Raw genomic sequence first — 24899 nt, 5'->3', positions numbered from 1 at the left:
GCGTCTGATCAGAGTTTCAGACGCTTGGTTTTCACATGTTGAAAATAAAAAAAAAATTAAAAAGTTAGTTGGCGGGAATTGGTTATGTATTATGTTCTTTCGCTTTACGACAATTTCGTGGTGTAAATTGCCGTGAAAAATATAATTTCATTTTCCTCGCAATCGAAGTGAAAAGCAGAGTGTACAACAAGGGCATAAATGTCCATTTTTACCCTCGTCTACTATTTTGCCTCGGGTAAAAGTGGGTCACTTTATGCCCTTGTTGTACAATCTACTATTGTGTTTCACACTCAGTAGCATTTTTTGAACATTCGTGGTTCTATTTAAGGATCTTCTCTTGTTCGGGTATCAATATTAGCACGAGAGGTAAAACAATAACTTTGCTTCATCGTAAAACAAATAAATATATTAATAAACACCTGTTATATAGGTAGTGCAGGGCCCAGTGGACGCCATCCTCGGTCCACTGCGTCGTGAACAGGCACCTAAGCGTGGCGACATCTAGGAAAGTAGCTGACGATACCTGCCAAAGGTAATAAACGTACCATTTGAGATCATTCTTCTTAACTTAAGAGTCTTTAGGAAATGGTAGAAAGTTAAATAGGAATCACAGTTTGTAGGACTGTAATATACCAGGCGCCAATATTTATGATGTTATTGGGAGTACATATATACATCTACGCGTTTCATTTAGTTCTCGTAGTTTTCACTCACATTCAGCAGTTTAGCTACACCTACTGTTATAAGTTTGAATGGTATTTTTTAGTGCTGAAGTTTAATCGATTATATTTTGCTGCATGTAACTTTTGTAATTATGTATGTATATTTATTGCATTCCAATCTATATAATCACATACATGTGCCTGCTTAGCTGAACACGGTTTGTCCATGGGACTCGGTGTTGGTTTAGGCTTCGAGGCGGAACCGCTGTCCGACAGAGACTCCTTATCTGACGAGCTGCAAATTATTATTAATCGTTAATAACTCTCATTTTTGTCTTGTATTCTTCTTGTACTAGATAAATATATTAAAATGCTCATTCCTAAATATTTGTAGAGTTGAAATGTTGTTGAAACGCCATGATGCCCCAGGTTAAACTTCCAGTGTATGACACAGCCAGGTCTTTTTAATTTATGGTCAGGTTTTTAAGTATGTAATTTTTTATTAAATTATGTATAAAAAGATATACAAATTACATTGAACATTTTAAATTAAGTACCTCATCTTTGTGACCTGTGGCAGTGGCTTGATGCCTGGTATTGGCTGTTTAGTTCCATCAGATTTGCGAACTTGAAAGAGACTCGGATCAGCAGAATATACTGTATACGCTTCTTTTACGGCCCCGCTGCACACCTCACTGGGTAGACGATAAATAAACTGTAAAGAAGTATGAATGTTTTTGAAAGTTATAGTAAAATAATACTTATTTACTCAGTGATAAGAGTTGAAATTTGACTCACCACATGCTCCTCTTCAGTACTTGAGCTTTCTTCTGGTATAGTTTCTGGGAATATGGTGTCTTTTGGAGATGAAAGCCACTGCTCGTCTTCTGTACTGCCTTGTTTAGATGGAACCTCTGATTGGGACATAGATACGGTTTGACTCGGAGGGCTACCATTTAATGTTCCCCCATCCTCTTTTGAAGGTTTACCTAAAAATAACACGTCCATCAAATCATAATTCAATTACAAAACAAAAATAAGGTATTATTTATTTATCCTATGGTATTACAGTTACTGGATTTAAATAATAATGGTATTATTAACTGCTGCATACTATATACCTGACCCATAAAAATTTAATAAGTTAAAAGAGTAGGTAAAACATTTAGGTATTCCCCAAAAGTCGAATTGATTAGGTAATTTACTTTCGCAAAATAATGGCATTCCCAATAATATTATGACTCATTTAAGAAATGATTTAAATACAGGGTGGCATTCCCGTTGCCAGGGAGGTTTTCGGATTACACTGAGCAACTTTTACTATAGGACCAACCCCGAAATCGCAAAAAAATTTGGCTGTTTCATACATTTGTGTGTATGGGTATTTTGGGGATTTGGATATTTTGGATGTTTATTTTTTAACACAGCCAATTTGAGATTTACAACAATAGACAAGGGCAATATGAAACTGGGTGCAATGAAACATTTACTATTTATATACCTTTAAATGCTCTAGTTTTTCACGATTTCAGAGGGCAAGGGGCATGGATAGCTTTAAGATTATTGGCACAAATAATTGTAAAAGAAAATCATTGTCACAAGTCACAACATAGATGAAATTCAAGAGATTGGTAGATAATAAACAGCTAGCATAACTCTTAAGAATTGATGATGATTAAGTAATTCTATAAATTTCTTACTTACGCCCTAAAAATATATCTCCATGTTGTGGCCTTTTGGTAACCTTACTCCCTAAAGGTTTTGGTTTGGGCTTCACAAGTGTGGTGAAGCAGGGGGCATCAGGATGCCTGTACTCCCAAAAGCCTTGCCAAATCTTCAGACCATTCTCCAAACGGAAGTTATTTGTGAAATCTGACTCTTTTAAGTTACCTGCTATCGGAGCAAATAGAAAAACAAATAGCTGAAACAATAAAAAAACATATTAATGAACTGTGAATGAACTACATATAAAAATGCGTTGTGTTTACTTAATTACATGTATTGAAGAATGACTATTAAGAGAGTAGCTACAATCAGCATGAAATATAAAATGATGATGGCCAAAGTGGCAAAATATATCAAGACACATCCTTATTTCAATCATAAGAATCCTTATTTCAATTAGGTATGTTATGATATATTCTGCCACTTTGGCTATCACTATTTGATGCTGACTGAACCTAGGGATTATCTTAAAGACAAGGTATTTACCGTCATTATAGGAATGGAGAACAGGTAGTGGAAAGGGTTTGCGTGAAAAATGCCAGCCTCATAGTCAGCCTCGGAGCACTCATCAGATGCGTCAAGTATGATCCAGTGCATTGTGTACAGAAGTTTTGTCTCCACATTGCCGAGGCTTGACATATTGTCTTTTACCCTGGAAAAATAAAAACTTATTATATATCTAAATTAAGAGTTACAACTTATAACTAAAAATTTCTTATTTTGCTGAGTGTACTAAACTGTTTTGATTTTATTGTGTCAATAAAGCAACCTTGCTTTTATATACATTATACTAGATTATTAATATCACGGTATTTGATGACATAATTGATAACTAAGCTAAACAGAGAAATAATATTGAAACTCGTAACTGTAATATTTCACCAAAAACTTCAAATAAGAAAAATGAAGGCTCATTAATAAAGCCTCAAGTTAACAAATTCCAAGCCAAGATTATGAAGATGTAGTGTAGGGACGCCCGGCCGGAAGCAGGTGGGCTGTCGATCGCTTGTCACGTTAATTCAGCCCCAAGAATATGAAACTCACAGTTTAATTTTTCTAATATTATTGTACATTCCGTAAGTTTGTCTATCTAATTTGAGTTTTCCACTTGAAGGCTGGCTAGAAGAGATCCCTTATACAGATAAATTGACCTATGTACCTCAATTTCTGTAAATTTTATGTAAACCTGTGTTGTGTACAATAAAGTGATTCACTTTTGTACATAACAAAATAACAATTTACTATGTCAAGCAAGATTCGAACTTGGGACATTTCAGAGTGCCGAAAACTTTCCCTAGCAGTCTTTGCTTAGCATTAGCATTAAAAATATTATGTACCCATATTTTGCCAAAGCAACCAATACTACTGTATCAAAAGCCCCCTCCAGACTATGTGCGCGAATCGCAGCTTCGCGCACGAGTGTGGAGCGGGGTAAATTTCTTTATTGTAGTACCTGTTGTGTAGTACGGCAGCTAACGAATGCATAACGTGTGGTAGAGCTGCCTGAACAAAACGCCATCGCGGGATCGCTTCTATCGCTTGCGAGAGACTGATGGATAGGCCAAAACGCAAGTTTTGAACCAAGACCTTTTCGAATGACTGCAATAATAAGATACTTCATCAGGAACTTGAAAATATAATCTATAATCAAAATCACAAATTAGTGGCACTACGATAGCTTTAAAGAAATTGACTAATTGCATTTTTGTCTTACCTTACAAGCCTCCTTTAGCTCCTTTTTGAAAGAGTTGAAAAAACATTCATTAATAATAGTGCCTATGCCTATAATCGAGTTTTCTTAACAATGTAAATAAATAAACAAACATATGAAACATATCCATCTGTTAATTTTTAATATCGTCTGACTGTCATTATGACATTTAATACAGACAAATTTCGCGCAAATTTTATGTGTTGCTATATAAAAAAAAAAACCCTTTTACTTATCCAAGTTTTGTTGAAACTTAATAGAGTTAAGCCTCCTCCACACTCATGCGCGAATCGCGGCGCGAAGCCGCGAACGCGAGTGTATAGTCGATTTTCGCAGACAGCGAAATCGACTCCACACTCGCGTTCGCGGCTTCGCCCGCGATTCACGCGCATAGTCTGGAGGGGGCTTTAGACCAAGATAAAAGTACTTAATTAAATTAAATTAACTAAATGGAAAAACCTAAGTAGTTGTTAAAATATCTTATCATTTAGAATCACCCTCCACTCGAATGAACATGCCTCGGACCATTCCAACACATTCCAAGGTCGTGGTCCGGTACGCTCGTGTGTTATGCGTGTGTTAGTGCTTGACAGGTCGACCAGTTACATAATTTTATAAAACTGAATCAGCAACACTAGACGAAATACCTTTCACCATTGGTCAAGAGCATGTCAATCGCACCAATGTTGCTAGTTCACACTTGTAAAAACGTAACTTTTGTTTGTGGACCTGATTTTTAATGGAGTTGGCAACTGTCAAAGGTATATATAGATGGCGCCAGCATAGATTTTACCGGTCTCTAGTTTGGTTCCATAAGATTTAGCTTAGCCTTAAAGCATCCAGGTTATGAAATTCTCAAAAAAAACCGGCCAAGTGCGAGTTGAACTCGCCCACCGAGGGGTCCGTACTTTTTAGTATTTGATGTTATAGCGGCAACAGAAATACATCATCTGTGAAAATTTCAACTGTCTAGCTATCGCGGTTCATGACTTCATGAGATACAGCCTAGGGACCGACAGACGGACAGACGGACAGTCAGTACCATCTTTACCATAAGGGTACACGGGGCCCGTGCCCAGGGCCCCCATCCTCAGGGGGCCCCGAAGGACAGACAGTATCAGTATATTTGATTACCCATGCTAAATAGAAGATCATAGTAGAAATATGTTAGTAAAATTAGCTTTCTTTACTTTCCAAAAGGGCCCCAAATTCTTATGTGCCCAGGGGCCCCAGCACAGTTTAAGGCGGCCCTGCGGACAGTATGGAGTCTTAGTAATAGGGTCCCGTTTTTACCCTTTGGGTACGAAACCCTAACAAACAAGAATTTGTCATTTTTTAGGACTGACAGGTAAACCTATGCTGGCGCCATCTATAAGTTACTTCGACCAGCCAACCCCATTAATTAGATTAGGATTAGTCGGGTGTGTTGGGACAAGCGAGTACCTACCTATTAATTTACGATTTAGGCGCTGTTGCACAAGATTCCGCCGCCATAAAGCCTCTCCCATTCAATCGAAGTTACGAACAAACTAATAGGTACCAGACTGAGGGCCTGCGTTCGACGTGTTGCCTCACTGTTGTACTTGTAAATTCGTACGTAAGTGTGACAGGGAGGTAGTTAACACGTCGAACATGGTTTGCGGTAGGCCCTCAGACATAGATACTTATTAGCCCCCATTCGCACGACAGCTTTTTCAACGCGCGTTATAAAAGCGCTTGAATCTGTCCGCACTCTAAATTCGATTTAACGACCAAGGCTTAAAGTCGAAAATCTAACAACGCTTGATAAAAAGCGCCACCGCTGTCGTGTGAATACATAAGCCCCCATTCGCACGACAGCTTTTTCAACGCGCGTTAAAAAAGCGCTTGTGTCTGTCCGCACTCTAATTTCGACTTAACGTGCAAGGCTTAAAGTCGAAAATCCAACAACGCTTGATAAAAAGCGCCACCGCTGTCGTGTGAATAAATACACACGTATCCATTTGTGTCATTCAAACGCTTTTTTAACGCGCGTTGAAAAAGCTGTCGTGTGAATGGGGGCTAATGGTTATCCATTTGTGTCATTCAAACGCTTTATTAACGCGCGTTGAAAAAGTTCCCGTGCGAACGGGGGCTTCGGGTCGGTCGCACCAAACCGTTGTCGCCGTTAAAGCGTTCGCTAAATTTTATTGTATGGGATGTTTCATAGATCCAGGGGGGGGACCTATATTACTTACTTTACTCTTTGCATAGATCTCTGCTGCGTGACATTGATCAGTCTGTTAACTGTGGTTGGTGAAACTGGCCTTTAGTCTTATACATATAATATGTGTTACTTGGATTTACATGGCAAATGTTATTTCAGCATGCCGTTTTAAAATGAAAGCGTAACTTCGATTGTAGGCTTCGGTTATGTTCTTGTGACTCATTATAACACCGTCATCCCCAATTGTTTTCAACTTAACATTATTACGTGTAAAATGTATGGAACTAGACATAGTAAGTAGTTTAGATAAATATCAAAATTCTAAATATACGATGAATCCATTTTAAACAGAATTTCTAATAAAACTACCGAATTCCATAAGGTGGGAACTGTATTTTTATCACACCAGGAGATGTATTCTGACTGTAAAAACTATTAGGGGTATGTAGGTATATAAGTAGACTTACGTGATGGCCTTGTGCTCGTTGGCAAAACTGCAGGCAAAATTATTAAATTGTTTATCCTTAAATGTATAAAGGGTCATTGCGCTAGTTTTAGTCCGGCTCTAGTTTTCGTCCACTTGACGAAATTTGAATATAAAACTTCATTGCTGCACAAATTTGGACTTATTGCGATCCTTAATATCTAAACAATTTATCTTTTTACATGATAAATATATTCCGCAGTAGCAAATTAAAAATAAAATATATTATAATTTGATAATCCGTCGAGTGGACGGAAACTGACAATGGACGGTAAACTGACGCAATTACCCTATAAAGCTTAAAGTAATTAAAATTATTTATTCATTAGAATCAACACAACGTAAATACACAATTTGTCAAAATTAAAATAAATTACCTACCTAATGAATCTAAGGACAAAAATTTACAATACCTCTTGTAAAACCTACCACGCCACATACTTAGTCACAACGAAAAGCTAGAAATGAAATAGATCAGGGGTTCCCAATCATTTTCAGTCCGCGGCGCACTTGCAAGTTAAAAATTTCGGCGGCGGTGTCCTAACCTAGCTAGGCTATTCGAAATAGATAGGCAACTTGGTGAGGAGGATTGCCTCACGACGCCTCTCTCTACTGCTACGGCGGAGCCCCAGGGCGCCACGGCGCACAGATTTGGAACCCCTGAAATAGTTAATTGTAATAAACTTGGAAATGCACAATAACATTCGGCTGCTATTTAACTGATCACCAGATTTAATAAAATTTAATACCAAAAAAATCTATTTTACCAACCTAAAATCATGAATGATCACCAAAATTATAACACCATTTTAATGTGAAATGATTACCAATTTTATTACATTTTACTATCCTTTTAAAGGAAATGACACCAAAATAATCATTATTAACCCAAAAATAGTCAATGATTACCAAATTTCAATCCCCATTTTAATGTGAAATGATAACCAAATTTTTACATCTTGCTATCCTATTAAAGAAAATGACACCAAAATAATCATTGTAAACCCAAAAATAGTAAATGACCACCAAAATTAGAACTCCATTTTAATGTAAAATGATAACCAAATTTTTAAATCTTGCTATCCTATTAAAGCAAATGGCTCCAAAATAATCATTGTAAACGCAAAAATAGTAAATGATCACAAAATTGTAACCACATTTTAATTAAAAATGTGCAATCATTTAATATATCGTTATCCTATTAAATTAATTAATCCACTTCGTCACCTTTTTCTAGTAGCATTTTATTTCTGTAACAGTCGCAGTTCTAACCTAACCTAACCCACTTTTCTAGTAGCATTTTGTTTCTGTAAGGGTCGCAGTTCAAACCTAACCTAACCCACTTTTCTAGTAGCATTTCTTTTCTGCAAGGGTCGCAGTTCAAACCTAACCTAACCCACTTTTCTAGTAGCATTTCGTTTCTGTATGGGTCGCAGTTCAAACCTAACCTAACCCACTTTTCTAGTAGCATTTCTTTTCTGTAAGGGTCGCAGTTCAAACCTAACCTAACCCACTTTTCTAGTAGCGTTTCGTATCTGTATGGGTAGCAGTTGAAACTTAACCTAACCTACTTTTCTAGTACCATTTCGTTTCTGTAAGGGTCGCAGTGCTAACCTAACCTAACCCACTTAACTGATAGCAGTTTAACTTACTTTTCTAGTAGCATAACGAAATGCTACTAGAAAAGTAGATTAGGTTAGGTAGGTATGCGGTGCGGGCTACGGGGGGTTGAGCGGGAGGGGCTAGTAATTTTGGCATCAGTTTACTTTATTTGGTAATATGTATAAATTTTTTGGTAATCATAGTGGTTTATTTAGGTGAAAATATCGCATTAATTTGGTCTTCAAGATTTGGTGATCATTAATGATTTTTGGTGATCATTCAATATATTTGGTATTTGAATACAATTTGAAGTGCAGTCGTAATTAAAGTGGTGGTACTTTTGTATTTTTAGGCCTTATTTTTTTGATGTTCAGTAATTTTTTTTGGTAAGCATGATTTTTTTATTTAGGGTACCAAAGTATTTTTTGGTGGTCATTATATTTGTAGCCATAACATTCAGCGCCTCCCAAGACAAAGTTGTTATGGATTAGGGTATATTGCAGTCGTGGGCCATCAAACATAGGGTAAATTACCCAGTGATTGGTCCTGTTGGTAGCCTGTTATTTGTTTTGTGTGTTGGAAAGCCACCACCGAGTTGTCATAAACATTTTAGAGTTGAGTGGCCAGGCTCCAATTTCACCACGGTGACAGGTGCGACAATTGTAAAACATCACTGTTGCTGACGTCACAGGCATCCATGTGCTACGGTTACCGCTTACCATCGGGCGGGCCGTATTCCTGTTTGCCACCATCATTGTTTTATTAAAAAAAACTTTATTATATCGGAAAAAAACAGATATTTCTCTTGCTAAGTTTATGACAATTGTCACAAGAAACACTACAATTGTCACGAAATTCCGACATATAACTCATTACCTGTCAAGAATTACCTACAATTCTTCTAAATCTTGACAATTGTCAGAAACTTCGCAAAATAAATATCTGTTTTATTCCGATATAATAAAGTTTTTTTTAATAATACAATGATGGTGGCAAACAGGAATACGGCCCGCCCGATGGTAAGCGGTAACCGTAGCCCATGGATACCTGTGACGTCAGCAACAGTGATTTTACAATTGTCGCACCTGTCACCGTGGTGAAATTGGGGCCAGGTATGGGAGAGGTAGTAAGATAATAATAGTCCCTAATAATTTACCTTAGGTATTCCTTGAGTATTTCGGAGTTAACTTTTTTTCGAACCTCAATTTTTTTACACAAAAGCCAATGAACTTTTATGTACGATAACACTGATAACTGGATTCAGGTCCACTTACCATACACGAAGCATCGTGGACCTTTCCAAGTCGTGGCCGCACGAACGGCGAGGACTGCGTCCACAGAAATATCTGCACGGGGATCGGCACCAGCTCGTCCGCGCTTGGGTCATCTTCCGGCATGATCAGCCCCCTCATGTTTCATCTCCTTATCGACCCGGAAACGACATACGTAACGATTAGATAATCCGCTCAGGTTTAACTATCACACTGTAATAATCAGTGATCGTTAATTTTCCAGCAATTTTGGTGCAGCATTTTTGGTTAAAAGCATCTGTATCCCTACTCTAGGTGGGATAGATAATTAGGGTTAATAACAGTACTTAATATTACCTTAACCAATCCTCTCCCTAGAAAAAAATTGAAGAAAATCCTTTTTTTTTACTAAGCTGCACCAAAATTGCTGGAAAATTAACCATCACTGGTAATAATGTCACATAGAATCGTCACTTTGACGTTCAATTTAACAAATCGAATTGATGTGTTTTATACGTGAGTGACCCATTTTTAATATATTTAATATGATGTGTTTAAGATTTAAGATATTCCCACTTGCCACCCACCGGTCACGTGTACGAAAACTTGACTGCCCCCCAGTCACCCATTTTCTTAAGTAATGTAGGCTGCTTGAGCCACCACGTATAATCGATTGCTTGCTTTAGTTTAGATGTGTATGATTTTTACCAATATTAACGAAAACCAATAATTAAAGAAATGATCACATTAATAAAAAAAAATACCCTATTTTGTACTATCGACGGACATGCTAGGTACTCAGTGTTCGGAAACTTTATTCGCACGCACGTGATTAAAAATCCGATGCTGACAAAGTTTTTTGATTTAAAATCTGTGCGCTGTCACTTTTGATTCTCGTCGAATACACTGATGTATTGCTATGGGTGAGACTTAGAACAACACGCAACACGCACAAAAATTATGTTTAGTTATTTAGGTTATTAAAAAAATCTAGTATCGGCACTGTTTACATTTTAGCGAAGGATAGCTGGTGTGCGCGGAGAGGAAAGGACGCGCAGTCACCGGAGGGAAGCGAGGGAGAGTGAGGCTCTGCGCAACCCGTAGCCTGTAGGGTCAGCAGCCGCGAGAATGCACGGGGAAAATACTTAAAATACTGATAATAGGTAAATGTAATTTTGTAACAGCCTACTTAGTACTTGTGAAAGAATTTAATAAAAATAATAAACCTGCTTTTTAGGGAACTGCGTGGGATCAATAGGTGGCAGTGGTACTTTCCACAGTGAGGAGGAGGAGGATTTGCCGTCTCTGAGGATAGAATAGGTCACCAATGTCACCATCTAAAATGGGACCGATACTGAACACTCAATTGGTTATCCGTAAATAAAATTGAACAACACAATCTGTACCTACCTAAAAACTGAAAAGTTTACAAAATTATTCAGAATAACATTTATTTTTAGTTAACAAGACCACTTACCTGAGCGTGTTTTGTTAACAGTACCTACATTGATTTGTGCGCAGCCTCCCGCAGCCGGAGAGGGGACAACATGGCGGCCGATTCACAACCAGGCCGAGAACTAGGCCACTATCTTGTCCATTGAAGATCTTCCCTATCTTATTCATCTGCTTCGTGTAGAATAATTTACATGAAACACTATATACTTAATATAGAGTCAGGCCATACCGTGATGTCAAGATATCGGGTGTTGTAGGTTAGGAAAAGTCAGCGCCGTGCTGAGAGGATTGTCACTTCATAATTACACTCACATGTGTGCTGTCTATACATTCACACTGGTCTCGGGATGGGGAACATTGACATAAAAAAAAATAATAATTAGGTACCCACTTGGTCTCGGTCTGAATTCTGATGGTCCGTTATGAAAAGCACTACTTATATCACTACCTTACCTTATCAAACAAAGTCCCCCGCCGCGTCTGTATGTTTGTATGTTCGCGATAATCTCAAAAACTACTGAACGGATTTTCATGCGGTTTTCACCTAAGTGATTCTTGAGGAAGGTTTGGTTGCTAGTTTATTACTAAATATGTACAGTCATCCTAAAAAGTTGCATGCATTTAATACATTACCGATTGCAAAATGGTTGAGTGTTAACAATGAAAACACAGATTGTCCGTATGTTAGCAAAGATATTATTATCACTGGTAGCATAAATATATTCTAATCTATTCTAAATGCATTTCATTGTCATTGCTTCTGTGCAATATGAAACAACATCTTTTCTATTGCCTGTGAATAGCACTTTACCGCTCATGTGAGGAAAAGTAATTAGTCACTTTACTTACTCTTTAGGAATTACTTACTTTCGAATTTGTATCACAAATAATCCTAAGTGATCATCAGTACAAATATAAAATGGCAGACCCCTATTCAAGAAACTTTGACAATTGTTACCTATAGTTCGTTTTTTTTAGCATTAGAAATAAGGTAAACAATCTTGATGTGTCTTTTACTTGAAAAACACATTTTAAAAATAAGTTTCGGCAAATATGTAACAATTATGCATCTAATACGATCATTTATATTATTCTGCTTTCATAAGTAATAGTTACTGATTATTAAAAAGCGTTTTTCAATTAAAAGCTTTGTGTCGGAAGCCGGTGTTGCTCGAAGATTAAAAGACATGTCAAGATCGCTTACCTTCTTTGAAGTTCTTTCTAATGCTAAAAAAAACGAACTATAGTTGAAGTTGTTTACGAATAAGTATAGTATGGCAGTTGTAAAATAGGGTGGTATTCCTCCTGTCCAATTTTTCTATATTCTGTTCTATATCTATTCTATAGGTCAACCGCTGAAATGAACAGCATATTTTCCATAGAAATAGATATTTACGTAGTAATGGATGGTAATGGTTAAGTAATATGACAGGTGACATGTCCTTGATGTGATAGTGGCAGCGCGACAGTCTTTGTTAACGAGATTGGTGTGGATATCGCCGTGCGGTGGCAATTTACTTTATAAATAGAGACCGAGTGGGAGCGGCAGCCACTAAACTGTTCCCACTTTATAGATTGTTTTCAGCATACGTAGGTAACAGGTATTGCCGTCAGCATACCTACCTACCTACATTGTAAAGAGTCGTAGATGTTGTAATTGTAATGCAAAGCGACTTTGTAATCCTTAGGTATTCTAATCATTATCTCGCTTTTGACCTATATAATTCTTCACTGATATAGCCGGTCAAACAAGTTTGTCAGTAGCAAAAGGCGCGAAATTAAAGTTTTCTATGGGACAATTACTTTACGCCTCTACATTTTTTCAAATTTGCCACTTTTTTCTACTGACAGAAATGGCTTGACAGAGTATAATTTTTTTTTTCGACGATTACTACGTCGGTTGAGATATGTAGGTAATAAAATAACAAGTTTAATTTGTTTGAGAAAATGTATTTTAGATAAATTCTTTGAGTATTTATTAAATGCTCTAAGGATAAATTATATATATGTAATTTTTGATTGAATTTATCTAAGCTATTAATTGTAGGGAACACCGCTATAATGTAGTTATAGATGGTCAAGCAAATCTTGTCAGTAGAAAAAGGCGCGTAATTCAAATTTTCTATGAGACGATATTCCTTCGCGCCTCTCCGAGCTTCGCGCCTACATTTTTCAAATTTGCCGCCTTTTTCTACTGACAAGATCTTAATAGATACGATGTTTGGTTCTTGGTTGGTTCTTGGCCTGTTCTTGGCATATATATAATTTTTGATTGAGTTTATTATAAAACTGCACAAAATTTTAATTAAGTATATATCTAGGCTAGACTTAGAAATGAATATTTCTACCAAGGTAGAATTTCTAAAAACTTCTAACTTTTTATTTTTTAGCAATGGCTGGAAAAAAATTAAGGCAAAGGTAAAAAACAAAACAAGCGTGACATATTATGTATGTCAAGCCAAGGTTAGAAAATAGTGCACGAAGAAAAAATTGGTACTGAAAAAATTATAAAATAATGGAAGAAAGTGACAATAATTCCCATGTTGCAGGCTTGCTTGCCTATCATTTAGTCAATCTAGTTCTTCAGGAAGGTTGCATGATTGCAAACGCCGCCTTAGAGTCGGGTATTCGTAACTTATATTATTTAAATTATTTTAATATGTTTACACTAACCTATCGTTTGTGGTGGTGTGTTACAGTGTGAGCATATCGAACCATAATCATTCACAAAACATTTTTATTTAATGTAGTACTCGGCTTCGAAAACGTTCGTGGTTCATGAATTTGGTCTCTACAAGTGCATTCATTCATAATAAGTTTATACTGAGGCTAGACTTGAGGCGTTCGTATTTTAAGCAGAGGTTAATGAATGACAGCCACAGTTGGGCATTGGGCAAAGTCGCATGCTCCGTTAGTAAATTATGATAAATGACATTTAATGAGACCTGTTTTTGTTATCGTTATTGTCTAATTTTAAAGATCTCTTAGAGTCGGTCCATAAAAAGTCTGCAGCGGATTTAATAGCCCACGCAGTGCAAGTGTCATTTATACGTCATAATTTCATAGAAGTTTGACGTTTAAAATAACACTTGCACTGAGGGCCATCAAATCCTCTGCAGACTATTCTTGGTCTGACTCTATTTTATTTATTATTCTTTTCTATTTTAATTTTATTAATAATTTGAACTCATGTGTGTCCAATTTTATATAAAGTAAATATTTAAGTGTGATACCTATGAGCGAAAGCTTGAAATAAATGTTTAATTTTATTTTTTATGTTATTTATAATATATCATTAACAACAAAACGTTAGCACGCAGTCATTACTATGGTCAGTAGATAACTTAAGTACTATATGCCGGACTAGGTACACCCAGCTGCAAAATACTTTATCAATGAATTCCATTCATAATGTGTCCATTCAATATTGCAGCTCGCTGTACGTCGCACTACACTGCGGGACCCAGCAAAACCTTACTTTAAACTATTCCATCAGATTAACTTCGTTTCGCAGGATGTCCTCGTGAATATTTGTCAACAAGAGTGAACGCCGTAAGATCAGATTTGACGTTCGTTATTCGTGCGGGCGAAGACGCCACATACGTCGACCCCGTGGTCGATAACTTCATCGAGGGGGCTGATAATGCTAAGATGGAGTCGGAACCAAATGTCTTGATGACGTCCACACCGCAAAAAGTTACTGGTAAACAACGTAAATTTGATAAAAAATCTAAATGCACCTATTCGCACTTCTATGTACATACACGCTACACGCTTAAAATATATGGAAGTTAGTAGGCGTCATATTAAAGTAGGTATTAGTTTTCATCTTAGATTTTGCTGTGCTTGACACATTTCATATGTTTCAGACGATAAACCTAAAAAAGAAAATGGGCAAGGAGACGACTATACAGAGGAGGTAAGTTATAGTCAATTTTAAAAATAGGACAGTCATTTTAATGTAGACTTGACTTGACCTTAACATACATATTACAACTACTAATTAAACTTATACCCGTTTTAGCAACAATACGAGTTGAACAACTCTACATCTCTATTCATAAATCAGTTGTTTGACATAAGTGACGTGGAATTAGGAATTAGCGACCATGCAAGTCATGCACAGAACACTGAGTACAACGAATTATTACCTTTCTCTATAAGAAATGTAATGGATTTTTACATGAACGCCGCACTTGATGCGTTCCGTGTAACAGAAGAAAAAGAGAGAGAGTCTGTTGACAAACGAGTTAGGATTACAGGAAATTCTTCCTTTTCTTACATCGAAGAAGCATTAGAGGATTATGAGAATGACATAGTATTCTACGTAGATAATGACGATTCACCATGCACGGAAAATGTTTATCAGATACCGCAAGATCCAATGACGTCACAAATGGCATTACAGGTTTAACTTAGCTTAGTAAATTTTAATGTTCGATGTGACAGTACGCAATGTGCGTCATTCACTTACCTATACTTACATGTCATGTGTTTCAACAGTGTGATCTTGATAACAAGAACGAAAATTCGGAATTATATGAAAATACGTATCTTACTCTGAACCGTAAGTTAGTATTTGTAACTGTTTTGTAATTGCTTAGTTACTCTGCAGTATACTTGGTGGATTAAATTGTTAAAAATTTACTAGGTGATTACGATCAATGCTCCGACGAAGAGGAGTTTCCTATACTAGAAGATCCCAAGGAGATGTTGATGCAAGAAATTGCATTGCTCACAGCAAATACTTCTATCGATACTGGCCGCTCGTACGACGAACCCGAGGAAGACATACATATTGTAATGTTGTTAATGATTAATATAGTTAAGATCCTTTGAAAATTTTAAACCATTTCCATCTTACACCTTGGACGATTGATTGTATTATTGCCAAGAATATTATTTAAGTGCCATCAATAGGCTTGCAAGGTGCATTAATATAATAGCGCAAAAAGGTTGATAGAAATGATAGTGGTTGTGTTCTAATTGAAATATGTATGTATTATTTAGGATTATAAGAAGCCGCGGGAAGAGTTAGCCGGCGTTTCTACGGGCTCTCGCAAAAGTAAACTCGTTCGTCGGTGGCGCCTGCAGGGTGCCAGATTCCTGGCCTGCATCCGGGGCTGGTGGCGACGCAAAGCTACTGGAAAACGCAAGGTTTACTTTTAGAATCATAAAGCCGCGCGAAGGTTACTGCGACCTCCGGCGTCTCTACGAGCTGCCGCAAAAGTAGGCTCTTTCGAGGGTGGTGCCTGCAGGGTGCCAGATTTCTGACCTGCCTCCGGGACTGATGGCGACGTAAAGCAACTGGAAAACGCAAGGTTTACTTTTAGAATCACAAAGCCGCGCGAAGGTTACTGCGACCTCCGGCGTCTCCGCAAGCTGCAGCAATAGTAGACTCTTTTGAGGGTGGTGCCTGCAGGGTGCTAGATTTCTGACCTGCCTCCGGGACTGATGGGGACGCAAAGTTGCTGGAAAACGCAAGGTTCACTTTATTTACTTATGTTTTATATTTAGCTAAAGATTTGTATCAAAAATTTGATTCATAAAAATTACTATTAACAAAATTAGATGAAGATTATTTTCATGATTGAAACAGGGCAAGGAAATAGGTCACACACACACACATATACGTACACACCTGTATCTTTGATTCGAGTTCGAGAGTAAATATAATAATATCTTCGACAAATATACATACGACAAATAGCGTAGGCTAAGGCGTACAACTGTTAGCCGTGTGGAATACATTAAAATACTTGTTCATTTTTGCTTTAGAAATTTTAATTAACGGGGTGTTATTAAACGCGTACAGCGTAAACAACACATAGTGTTGCTCGTAACATCTTTTGATCTTATTAATCAGTAAAATGTCAAAATATTATCTAGTATAACTCATGTTCTAATTATATTTACTACGGGAATCTGAATCATATGTTTAGAAATATGCTCGACGAGCAAGTTCACACAATCATACATATATATATATATCCGCAATTGCAGTTTCTACATGCAAGCTTATTCAATGTGTTTGCAAGTGACTTATTTTTTTACGTATAATAAAACTTGCACGCTAAAGATAGAATAGATAGGAAATATAATTTTCGGCTCTGGACGACGCCATTTGACGTCAAAGCGAGGTTTAAGCTCCAGCTGCGGAAAGGTAGACGACGAGTGTTTAATAAAAACCAAGCACTCCGAGAACTTGCGAAGGCTAAGTTCTCCCTTTGTCTAACACGTTTTTTTGTGCAAGATCGAAGGTAGAAGTTGCTGCAGAAGGATCAATAGACTCTACAAGGCGTTTTATGTCGGGTCGGGCGAAATATTAATTATTTGTATGTAGATAGAGATTGCAATGACACCACATTTGTGCGGCAAGGTCCTTGGTCAAGTGGACGAAAACTGAAGCTGGACGGAAACTAGCGCAATGACTCTACTCCATAGGAACCGCGTTTCTGATACAGCCTATCTGTTACTTTTTATATACCTATTCAATTAGTATTTGTGATCATTAATGGTTACAGGCAGCAGGATCGGCTAGCCAGCGGCCTCTGTCGCCGGGCGTGCGCCGCCGAGCCGCCAGCCTGCTGGACCAGCGCGTGTCCTCCACCGTGCTGCCCTGCCACGCCAAGTGCAACACCATCAACGAGGCACTCCTCAACTCCCAGCACTGGATGGACTACACCTTCGAAACTAAACCTAATGATTGTGGTGATGTCTAATTGCCTTTGCCGTGAGATTTAAATTTTATTTATTTACATATATTAAATGATACGAATACTTACCTACGTCTTCTAATAAATGTTTGATCTAATATTAATGTTTGTTTGAATTAGGTATTATTAGACTATAGACGTTTAAATCTTCATTCAGTCGAATCATCTACGTGACTAACGTCAGTAACCGAGGATTTGTAGTAAATGTTATAATCATAAATTCTTTAAACAGGTGTTTTGAAAACATTTCATTAGCAATGGCATCGGCATTAAATCAATCAGCGCGGGTCGAGCAGGTAACTGTCGAACACCTCGATTTCCGAAAGAGATCCGATCAAAATAGTTATCGAAGATGTAGATTTATCATTGGAATAGTGTGCGGTTGGTGTGTTTGGCGAGGGCGGGCGGGAAAGCTCCTCGTCTCGCTCGCGCGCGTGAGAAGGACGCTTGCCTGAAGCGGTCGCGGCGACGGACCGACTCCGCTGAAAATAGAACGGTCGCGGATTCCTGGGCTAAATCTCAAATATCCAGACGGGTGCGCCATCTAAGCCAGTTAAAACAGTCCCGCGAAAAGTTGCCGAGCCCCACTTCTTGTCTGAACGTTCGCCAGTGAAGACCGGGAGGGAACCAACTACCACCACACAAAATGGTGAGTCACTCCTGACGTCAGTGAAATTGTGATAAAGGAGTTCAGTGAAAAAACGGACATTTTAGCTCGGCCAGTGATATCTACCGACGCGTGTTCTAATCTCGCGAAACATATTCCGCAGACCGGAAGAATTTCAAAGTTCTGGAGCGACCAGCACATAGAACCACGTTTAAAATCAGTGTTGTGCTTAAGAGACAGTGAATTAACATGGTATTGTATGCTTGGACAGATAACACAAACACTCAGTGCCCTGACGCTGCTACACAACTAATCCTACACATAGCATGATACCATTGAACATGAAAAGTAACGAAATGTTTTTCGTCATTTTCAGAGCGACCTCAGCAAGAACGACGTCGAAAGTGAGTATTCTTTTTATTCAAACTTATACCGATAAGATTATACTAACTCTTCTTTCGCGGAACACTTCAAACGGCCGAATAGATCTAACATTTGTGTATTGATTTTCATAGAAATGCTCGAAGTAGACATAATTTTGTATGCTTTGGAACATTAATTGACAGTTGTGAATGGTAACAAAATGAATGTAATGCGAGCGAGCATCGTAAAATCTAAGTATAGAATCGTTTCTCTAATAAGGTTCGCGTAATCGTTGCTAAGAGATGCCGGTGGTGCGGCATTGGCATGGCCACGCTGCGCGCGCGCTGCGTTCTATATTTATCCGTCGGTCACGTGGCGCGCGGCCCGCCCGCCCAAACAGAGAAACTCCGCTCAAATTTCACTGCAACCCTGCTTTACGTATTCGGCGCCCGGCCAATACCTACCTGCGTTGCGTCTACGTATACGGATACTCTTTTATCATACTCGTCATTTACAATCTAGCTTACTGTCAATATCAAGGTCATCGTATGCTGTCAATCAGCTGATCTCTACATATGCACCGGGTTATTATGGTATACCACAACCTCAAGTTATAATTGTTATAATTATAACCAACACTTTATTATATTTAAATATGAACTTATATTTCAAAATAATATAATTATACTTACTTTAATAATAAAATCTATTTTTTATTAGGTAGTTAGAGAAAAAATCTACAATCAATATTTTTTATGAGGAATGTTTATGTAGGTATATTGATATTAATTATGATGAATAAAAATCAAGTTATATTTATTCAAATTAAAGAAATTAAAACTAACAATAATAAATTAAACTAAGAACTAAACAAAATAAACTAAAACTACCTACCTAAAAAGAAAAAGCCTACAAATAAAAAATTGGCCCCAGGTCTGTGCCCTCCAAAATCAAGTATTTGTACAAAATATAATTCAATATCCTTCTTAGTTTATTTAGTTCAAACCCTACTTGCAGGATTTGAACCAGATATCGATGTTCGATTCCTTATAAATATGAATTTATAGTTTACAATTAGGGATAGCTTATGCGTTGTCAGCATTCCGCGCTAAGCTGTCCCTATATCTACCTGCAATACTTTGGCATCAATGCAATGTTATTGTAGGTTATCAATTATCATCTGTCTTGCCTGATAATGAAGACTGAAGGTGGATATACATACGAACTCTCTAATAAGACAACGCAACCTTATTGAGTTGGCATGTTAGAATTGTCGTAAGGGATAGTACATTCGGCGATAAAATTTTGTTACTAACAGTACCTATTGTATGATTAAATTATTTGTTTGAATATAATTCTGATAACCTTGTAGTTGATTTAGAATTCATAAACCTCAATGATGACGTTTAACATTAGAAAGAAGTTCAAAGGAGTTGGGCCTGCGCCACAATTAGGGCACAGAGCTATGCTCTAAAATTAGAATGTGAGTCAGAAGTCGACACAGTGAATATATCGAAACAAGCGAGAAAAGAAAATATTTTCGGCGAAGAATGTCCGCCCACGCGGCCGCGCCCATGGTGTTGTCTGAGCTAAGGTGCAAATATAATAGATAGTTCTGGAAACATTTGCGTAATTACTTATAGCTTTTAGTCAATGTTTAACTTGTATCAATTTAGGTTTCCAATCGTACTCTATCATGACAGGGTTAGACGATAAGGATAAGATTGCCGCAATACTGTGCGACTTGTCAAAGGCATTTGACGTCATTAGCCATGAATTACAGCTCAACAAATTGAAAATATACGGAATCAAAGGCACTGCTCATGAACTGTATACCTCATTCTTGTCAGACCGCAAACAAGTCGTAAAGTTACTCACTGACGGCAAGTCAATCCAGTCCGATGTAACTAGGATATATAAATATTGGTATTCGCCAAGGTTCATCCCTTGGATTTTTTTTTGTTATTTGCGAATGACCTACAATCGAATATTGGAGCTGGCTTGTCTGTATTGTTTGCGGATGACACAACTGTGTTAACTAGTTGGTTCAAGCTCTTATGACATTATTATTGCAGGCATGGTTCTCGGCAAATGGGCTATTATTTAATTATTCTAAATGTTATGTTGTTTTCTGGTCGAAAGGTTCAACTGCCACCCTGCATGGCTAATTTATACACTTTTCTAAAATCATGCTTTAAGCATTTATTTTGTTTTTTTTTTATGCTACAGCAGGCCTTTACCGTCCCAACTTAGAGACATTGTAATGTCTGTAACGAATATTCTGTCTACATCAACCTTGTTTCTCAGGAATAACTAGGTCTCTATTTTATGTTTTGTGTTATAAAAACTACTACTTAGCTAGGTATAAAAATATCAATTTTATCGACTAACATGGATCATGCAATAGAATCACAAATAAATTAAAATAAATATGTATAATATTTAAAATGAATCAATATTAACATACCATGCCTACAAAAAAAAAGATCAGGCCCTAGCAAGGCCGGATTCTAACCGGCGTCTTCAGTTTTCGCGCCTAACGCCTTAACCTCTATGTGGCATGCAATATATCTCAATTCCTTCAGTAGGTATATTATATGCAGTCTTTTAAATGGCGACTTTACGCGAGTGGAATAAAAACAACTATATTTGTATCTCAGGGGCATCCTTCGCCTTCTCCATCTACGATTTCGACGGCAGTGGCAAGGTGGACGCGTTTAACCTCGGCGATGTCCTGAGGGCGCTCAACTTCAACCCCACACTCGCCACCATCGAGAAGCTCGGCGGCACCAAGAAGAAGGGCGAGAAGCTCCTTACCGTAAGTACTGTTTATTATTGTGTGTTTCAATGGATTTTTAAACCTTAATACAGTAGAGTCTGTGCGGAAAGAGAAGAGTCATAGAATGTATTGGTTCCCTTGTCCTTATATTCCACGATTCTTCTTTATCCACATAGACTACATTTCTAATTTTAATAATGTTACTTCTACCACACTACACACCACAATAGATAGAAGTATTCCACCTAATTGTGAACATTTGAAAATTTCTTCTTAGACTACACTCAGATGTGACGTGACTAGTCACGAATTTTCAAAATTTCAAAACATATCATATTGTATACTAGCCTGCATTGTAGCCAAGTACATCATATTTTGCGCTTTTAAATTTTCTGTAAAGATTAAATTATGGTAGTTACAGAAAATATTCTTAAATTGTGATGTGGTGACAAGTTTCCAACTTTCAATTGCAGGTCGAAGAGTTCCTTCCCATCTATGCCGCAGCGAAAAAGGACAAAGACCAGGGAGGCTATGAAGACTTCCTGGAATGTCTGAAGCTGTACGACAAGAACGAGAACGGCTTGATGCTCGGCGCTGAGCTTACACACACACTTCTCGCGCTAGGTGAGCTCGCGTTAACTTTAATTGTGGGACCAAACAAACGTGTATAGGAAGAATCCAATTCCGCCTTTTCTGTTTCATACTTAGATACGGTGGTTTTATAATTGAGCATGGTCAATAACTCGTCAGGTAAGGGGAAAATCGCTCGTACGAAGAAGTAATAAAACGAATTTGAAAACTTGAAACTTTTCTAATACCAAATAGATTGTACCTACATGTGTTTGGCAATGAGACCCGGGCCTAGATTCCGATGGGAGTGGGACATAGGCAAATAACCAATAAAAGAAAAACAAAAATTTTCTTGTTGTGTTTTTCTGATGGTACCTTTAATGGTGTGTTTCTATCGTTACCAGGTGAGAAGCTTGATGACAAACAGGTCGATGAGGTCGTTAAGGACTGCATGGACCCAGAAGATGACGACGGCATGATTCCCTATGCGCGTGAGTATACTTCACTCGGCTAGAAATTTGTAGTCTTTTTACTTTTGACTTTCTAGGTGATAGAAAATGACTCAATGTAGGTTTTCTTTTATTGGGTGCATTAGTTTCAGTCCGTCTTTATTCGTGAAATAGCCTTCATAATAATAATGTAGAAAATAATCGTGAAATAGCTTTCATAATAATTTGTTCAATCTCAGGATGAAAATAATGTACCTATTTATTATTTTATTTAAGTGTAAATAAGCAATTAAGTAGCCTAATTTATGCCTTATTTACTCGTAGCTCATTGCACACGTGCACCTAGTAGTCAAGAATGATTTATCCAAAATTCTTAACCACATTATTTATTTATTCCTACTAATGCAAAAACTTCACCATTTGAAATTTTACCTTAGTGTAGATAAAGTATTTAGCTGAAAAGCAAAGTATTATGCCCCCTAGATTGAATGGATGATATTAGTCTTTTCCATTATTACGCATGTGTAGTTTCGTGGATGTGTGTGCCCCTGTTTTACCTTTTATCCATTTACAGCATTCCTGAAGAAGGTGATGGCGTAGAAGATTCACGTCCCGTCATATCTTTAGTTGTAAGATCGTAAGTGGATAGATATATTAATAAAGGGTGCCGCTATCTCTGCTCTTCGTTCGTGCTTTGCTATTGTTTTATACTTTTTTCTTGGATGTTTTCATTTTACTTGGTGGTCAATATCAGTTAAAGTTTCGAGTTTATTATAACTTCCAGGATACCAGCGATTACTGTAATATTTTCAATAACACTGTTCTTATGCTCTTGATGTTTTATCCAAGTTGTCTCAAAGAGTTGCTATTATTCTTTGATAAGTACCTATCCTAATTTTCTGTGTGAAGCTATAACTTAACGTAACCTATCTAAAGTCATCTTTATCACTTAATTCTCAAAATATTTACGTTGATCTCAATGGTTAAAACCGTCAGCTTACGGTTAACTCTATGTGTATCGCATATCGTTGACTATCTAGCATATAATTTAAAAGAAAAATACCTTATTTTAACATTTCGCACTTTAGCACTTCATAATAATTCACCCGAAATATAAGAAAAGAAAAAACCATTGTACCGAATTGAAAACAATCCTTTTAGTTTTTTTAAGTCGGTTAAAAATTATACGACATCTGGTGGCAGTAACTATTTACGTACCCACCATAAACAAACCAATAATTCATCTACTTAACGCATTTCAACGCTGTAATACTTTGTGCGGGTTGCACCATGCACAATAATTGTAAATTATTGACAGACTGACAAACGTTATTCTATATAGAGGACTAATTGTATTGTACAATCGCCATCAGATATATCGGAGCGGCCAAAATGTTTACAAATATTTCATGTAACTCCTTGACCTGGAATTTGTCAAATATAGGAGTGCCATCGTATACGCTCCTCTGCCTTATCGTTCCTCCGTAGCCGTCTACTAAACTTATAGCGTTTTCTATTTTACCGAAACGAGGCTCCAGGTATTGCGTTTGAAGGCCTTTTACCAACAATCCTTGCCAAGTCATTAGCAAGTGCATGTTCATAAGTACAGTTTTAAACACCTTAGCTGCTCCGATTATCTGATGCAACAAAACCTAATGTTTTTACGATGTCAGACGGTTTTGTGCAACTGGCCCTTAGTAGTTTGTTTTTACATTTTAATATTAGTTATATTTTTTGCTATTTCAGCTTTCCTACAAAAAATGTGCGAAAAAGCTTTGGGCGGCGATGAAGGAGAGGCGCCTGCGGAGGGCTAAGACCGGCGCTGCAGGCGCCCGCCCCGCCGACCGCGACCAACAACTATCCGTATTCACCATCTCGCATACGGACTATCTCCCTTTTTTATACGACGCAACAACACCTACCAAATTGTACAACTATCTATCTATCGACTGTATGTACATACTTAAAGTAAGATTAAATTACTGTAAAACACGTTGTACGTGTCTTTTAAATTTATTATTATTTATTAAGTACATTTTATAATGACAAAAACATAAAAAAGCCGTAAATTATTTTATAATAAACTGATAAATATTCTTTTGTTATCTTCAATTCTTTCGGACAGTTATAATAAATACCCGAATGCAAAATAAAAATGTACTTCAAGAGTTCAAGCCTCGAGTAGGTAGGTATTAGTCCTATCCCACTGATCGGAAAGCTAGTCAAAAAGGTAAACACGAACCTTTAGATTATTTACAATAGTTACTATAAAACCCTTAAAACGAAATTTTATTTCCCCACCGTGATTGAAAACCCTTTAAATGCTTAATTAAGTACCTGA

At 37.3% G+C, this 24899-nt stretch overlaps 3 protein-coding genes across 4 annotated transcripts in view; 2 read left to right on the top strand and 1 right to left on the bottom strand.

The window, feature by feature from the left end:
- The window catches only part of LOC134805694 (protein unc-80 homolog), a 61502-nt gene extending 50813 nt beyond the window's left edge, over window positions 1-10689 (bottom strand). The window contains exons 1-11 of the mRNA XM_063778951.1: window positions 10630-10689; window positions 9644-9791; window positions 6751-6777; window positions 4102-4122; window positions 3841-3986; window positions 2874-3039; window positions 2367-2583; window positions 1461-1651; window positions 1220-1377; window positions 858-957; window positions 420-523 (exon numbers count right to left, since the gene is read on the bottom strand). Of these exons, the coding sequence (XP_063635021.1) occupies window positions 420-523; window positions 858-957; window positions 1220-1377; window positions 1461-1651; window positions 2367-2583; window positions 2874-3039; window positions 3841-3986; window positions 4102-4122; window positions 6751-6777; window positions 9644-9781 (1268 nt within the window). The 5' untranslated portion in view covers window positions 9782-9791; window positions 10630-10689. The remainder of the gene's footprint in view (window positions 1-419; window positions 524-857; window positions 958-1219; window positions 1378-1460; window positions 1652-2366; window positions 2584-2873; window positions 3040-3840; window positions 3987-4101; window positions 4123-6750; window positions 6778-9643; window positions 9792-10629) is intronic.
- A 2854-nt stretch (window positions 10690-13543) lies between these two features.
- Window positions 13544-18437, top strand: LOC134805669 (uncharacterized). Its single transcript, XM_063778932.1, has 8 exons — window positions 13544-13698; window positions 14589-14777; window positions 14944-14993; window positions 15099-15482; window positions 15578-15641; window positions 15726-15874; window positions 16085-16231; window positions 17599-18437. Exons 1-8 carry the CDS (start codon window positions 13590-13592, stop codon window positions 17794-17796), a joined length of 1290 nt encoding a protein of 429 aa, XP_063635002.1. The 5' UTR covers window positions 13544-13589; the 3' UTR covers window positions 17797-18437.
- On the top strand, window positions 18299-24555 carry LOC134805680 (myosin light chain 1). Of its 2 annotated transcripts, XM_063778944.1 has the most exons (7): window positions 18299-18439; window positions 18774-18801; window positions 21421-21578; window positions 22013-22163; window positions 22514-22600; window positions 23133-23195; window positions 24305-24555. In XM_063778944.1, exons 1-6 carry the CDS (start codon window positions 18437-18439, stop codon window positions 23156-23158), a joined length of 453 nt encoding a protein of 150 aa, XP_063635014.1. In that variant the 5' UTR covers window positions 18299-18436; the 3' UTR covers window positions 23159-23195; window positions 24305-24555. The 2 variants fall into 2 exon arrangements, with proteins under 2 accessions (XP_063635014.1, XP_063635010.1); XM_063778940.1 differs by lacking the exon at window positions 23133-23195.
- The last annotated feature ends 344 nt before the right edge of the window (window positions 24556-24899 follow it).

This window comes from Cydia splendana, chromosome 2 (assembly GCF_910591565.1).
Source record: "Cydia splendana chromosome 2, ilCydSple1.2, whole genome shotgun sequence".
Taxonomy (NCBI): domain Eukaryota; kingdom Metazoa; phylum Arthropoda; class Insecta; order Lepidoptera; family Tortricidae; genus Cydia; species Cydia splendana.
Note: the sequence above shows the minus strand (reverse complement) of the source record. Positions and strands in the feature narration are given on the sequence as shown.

Coding starts and splice junctions, on each gene's coding strand:
- LOC134805669 (XM_063778932.1), top strand. CDS start 13,590: ATGGAAGAAAGTGACAATAATTCCCATGTTGCAGGCTTGCTTGCCTAT. Junction 13,699..14,588: donor AAACGCCGCCTTAGAGTCGG/GTATTCGTAACT, acceptor TTCGTTTCGCAG/GATGTCCTCGTGAATATTTG. Junction 15,875..16,084: donor CCGAGGAAGACATACATATT/GTAATGTTGTTA, acceptor TGTATTATTTAG/GATTATAAGAAGCCGCGGGA.
- LOC134805680 (XM_063778940.1), top strand. Junction 21,579..22,012: donor AGGGCGAGAAGCTCCTTACC/GTAAGTACTGTT, acceptor TTTCAATTGCAG/GTCGAAGAGTTCCTTCCCAT. Junction 22,601..24,304: donor CGGCATGATTCCCTATGCGC/GTGAGTATACTT, acceptor TTGCTATTTCAG/CTTTCCTACAAAAAATGTGC.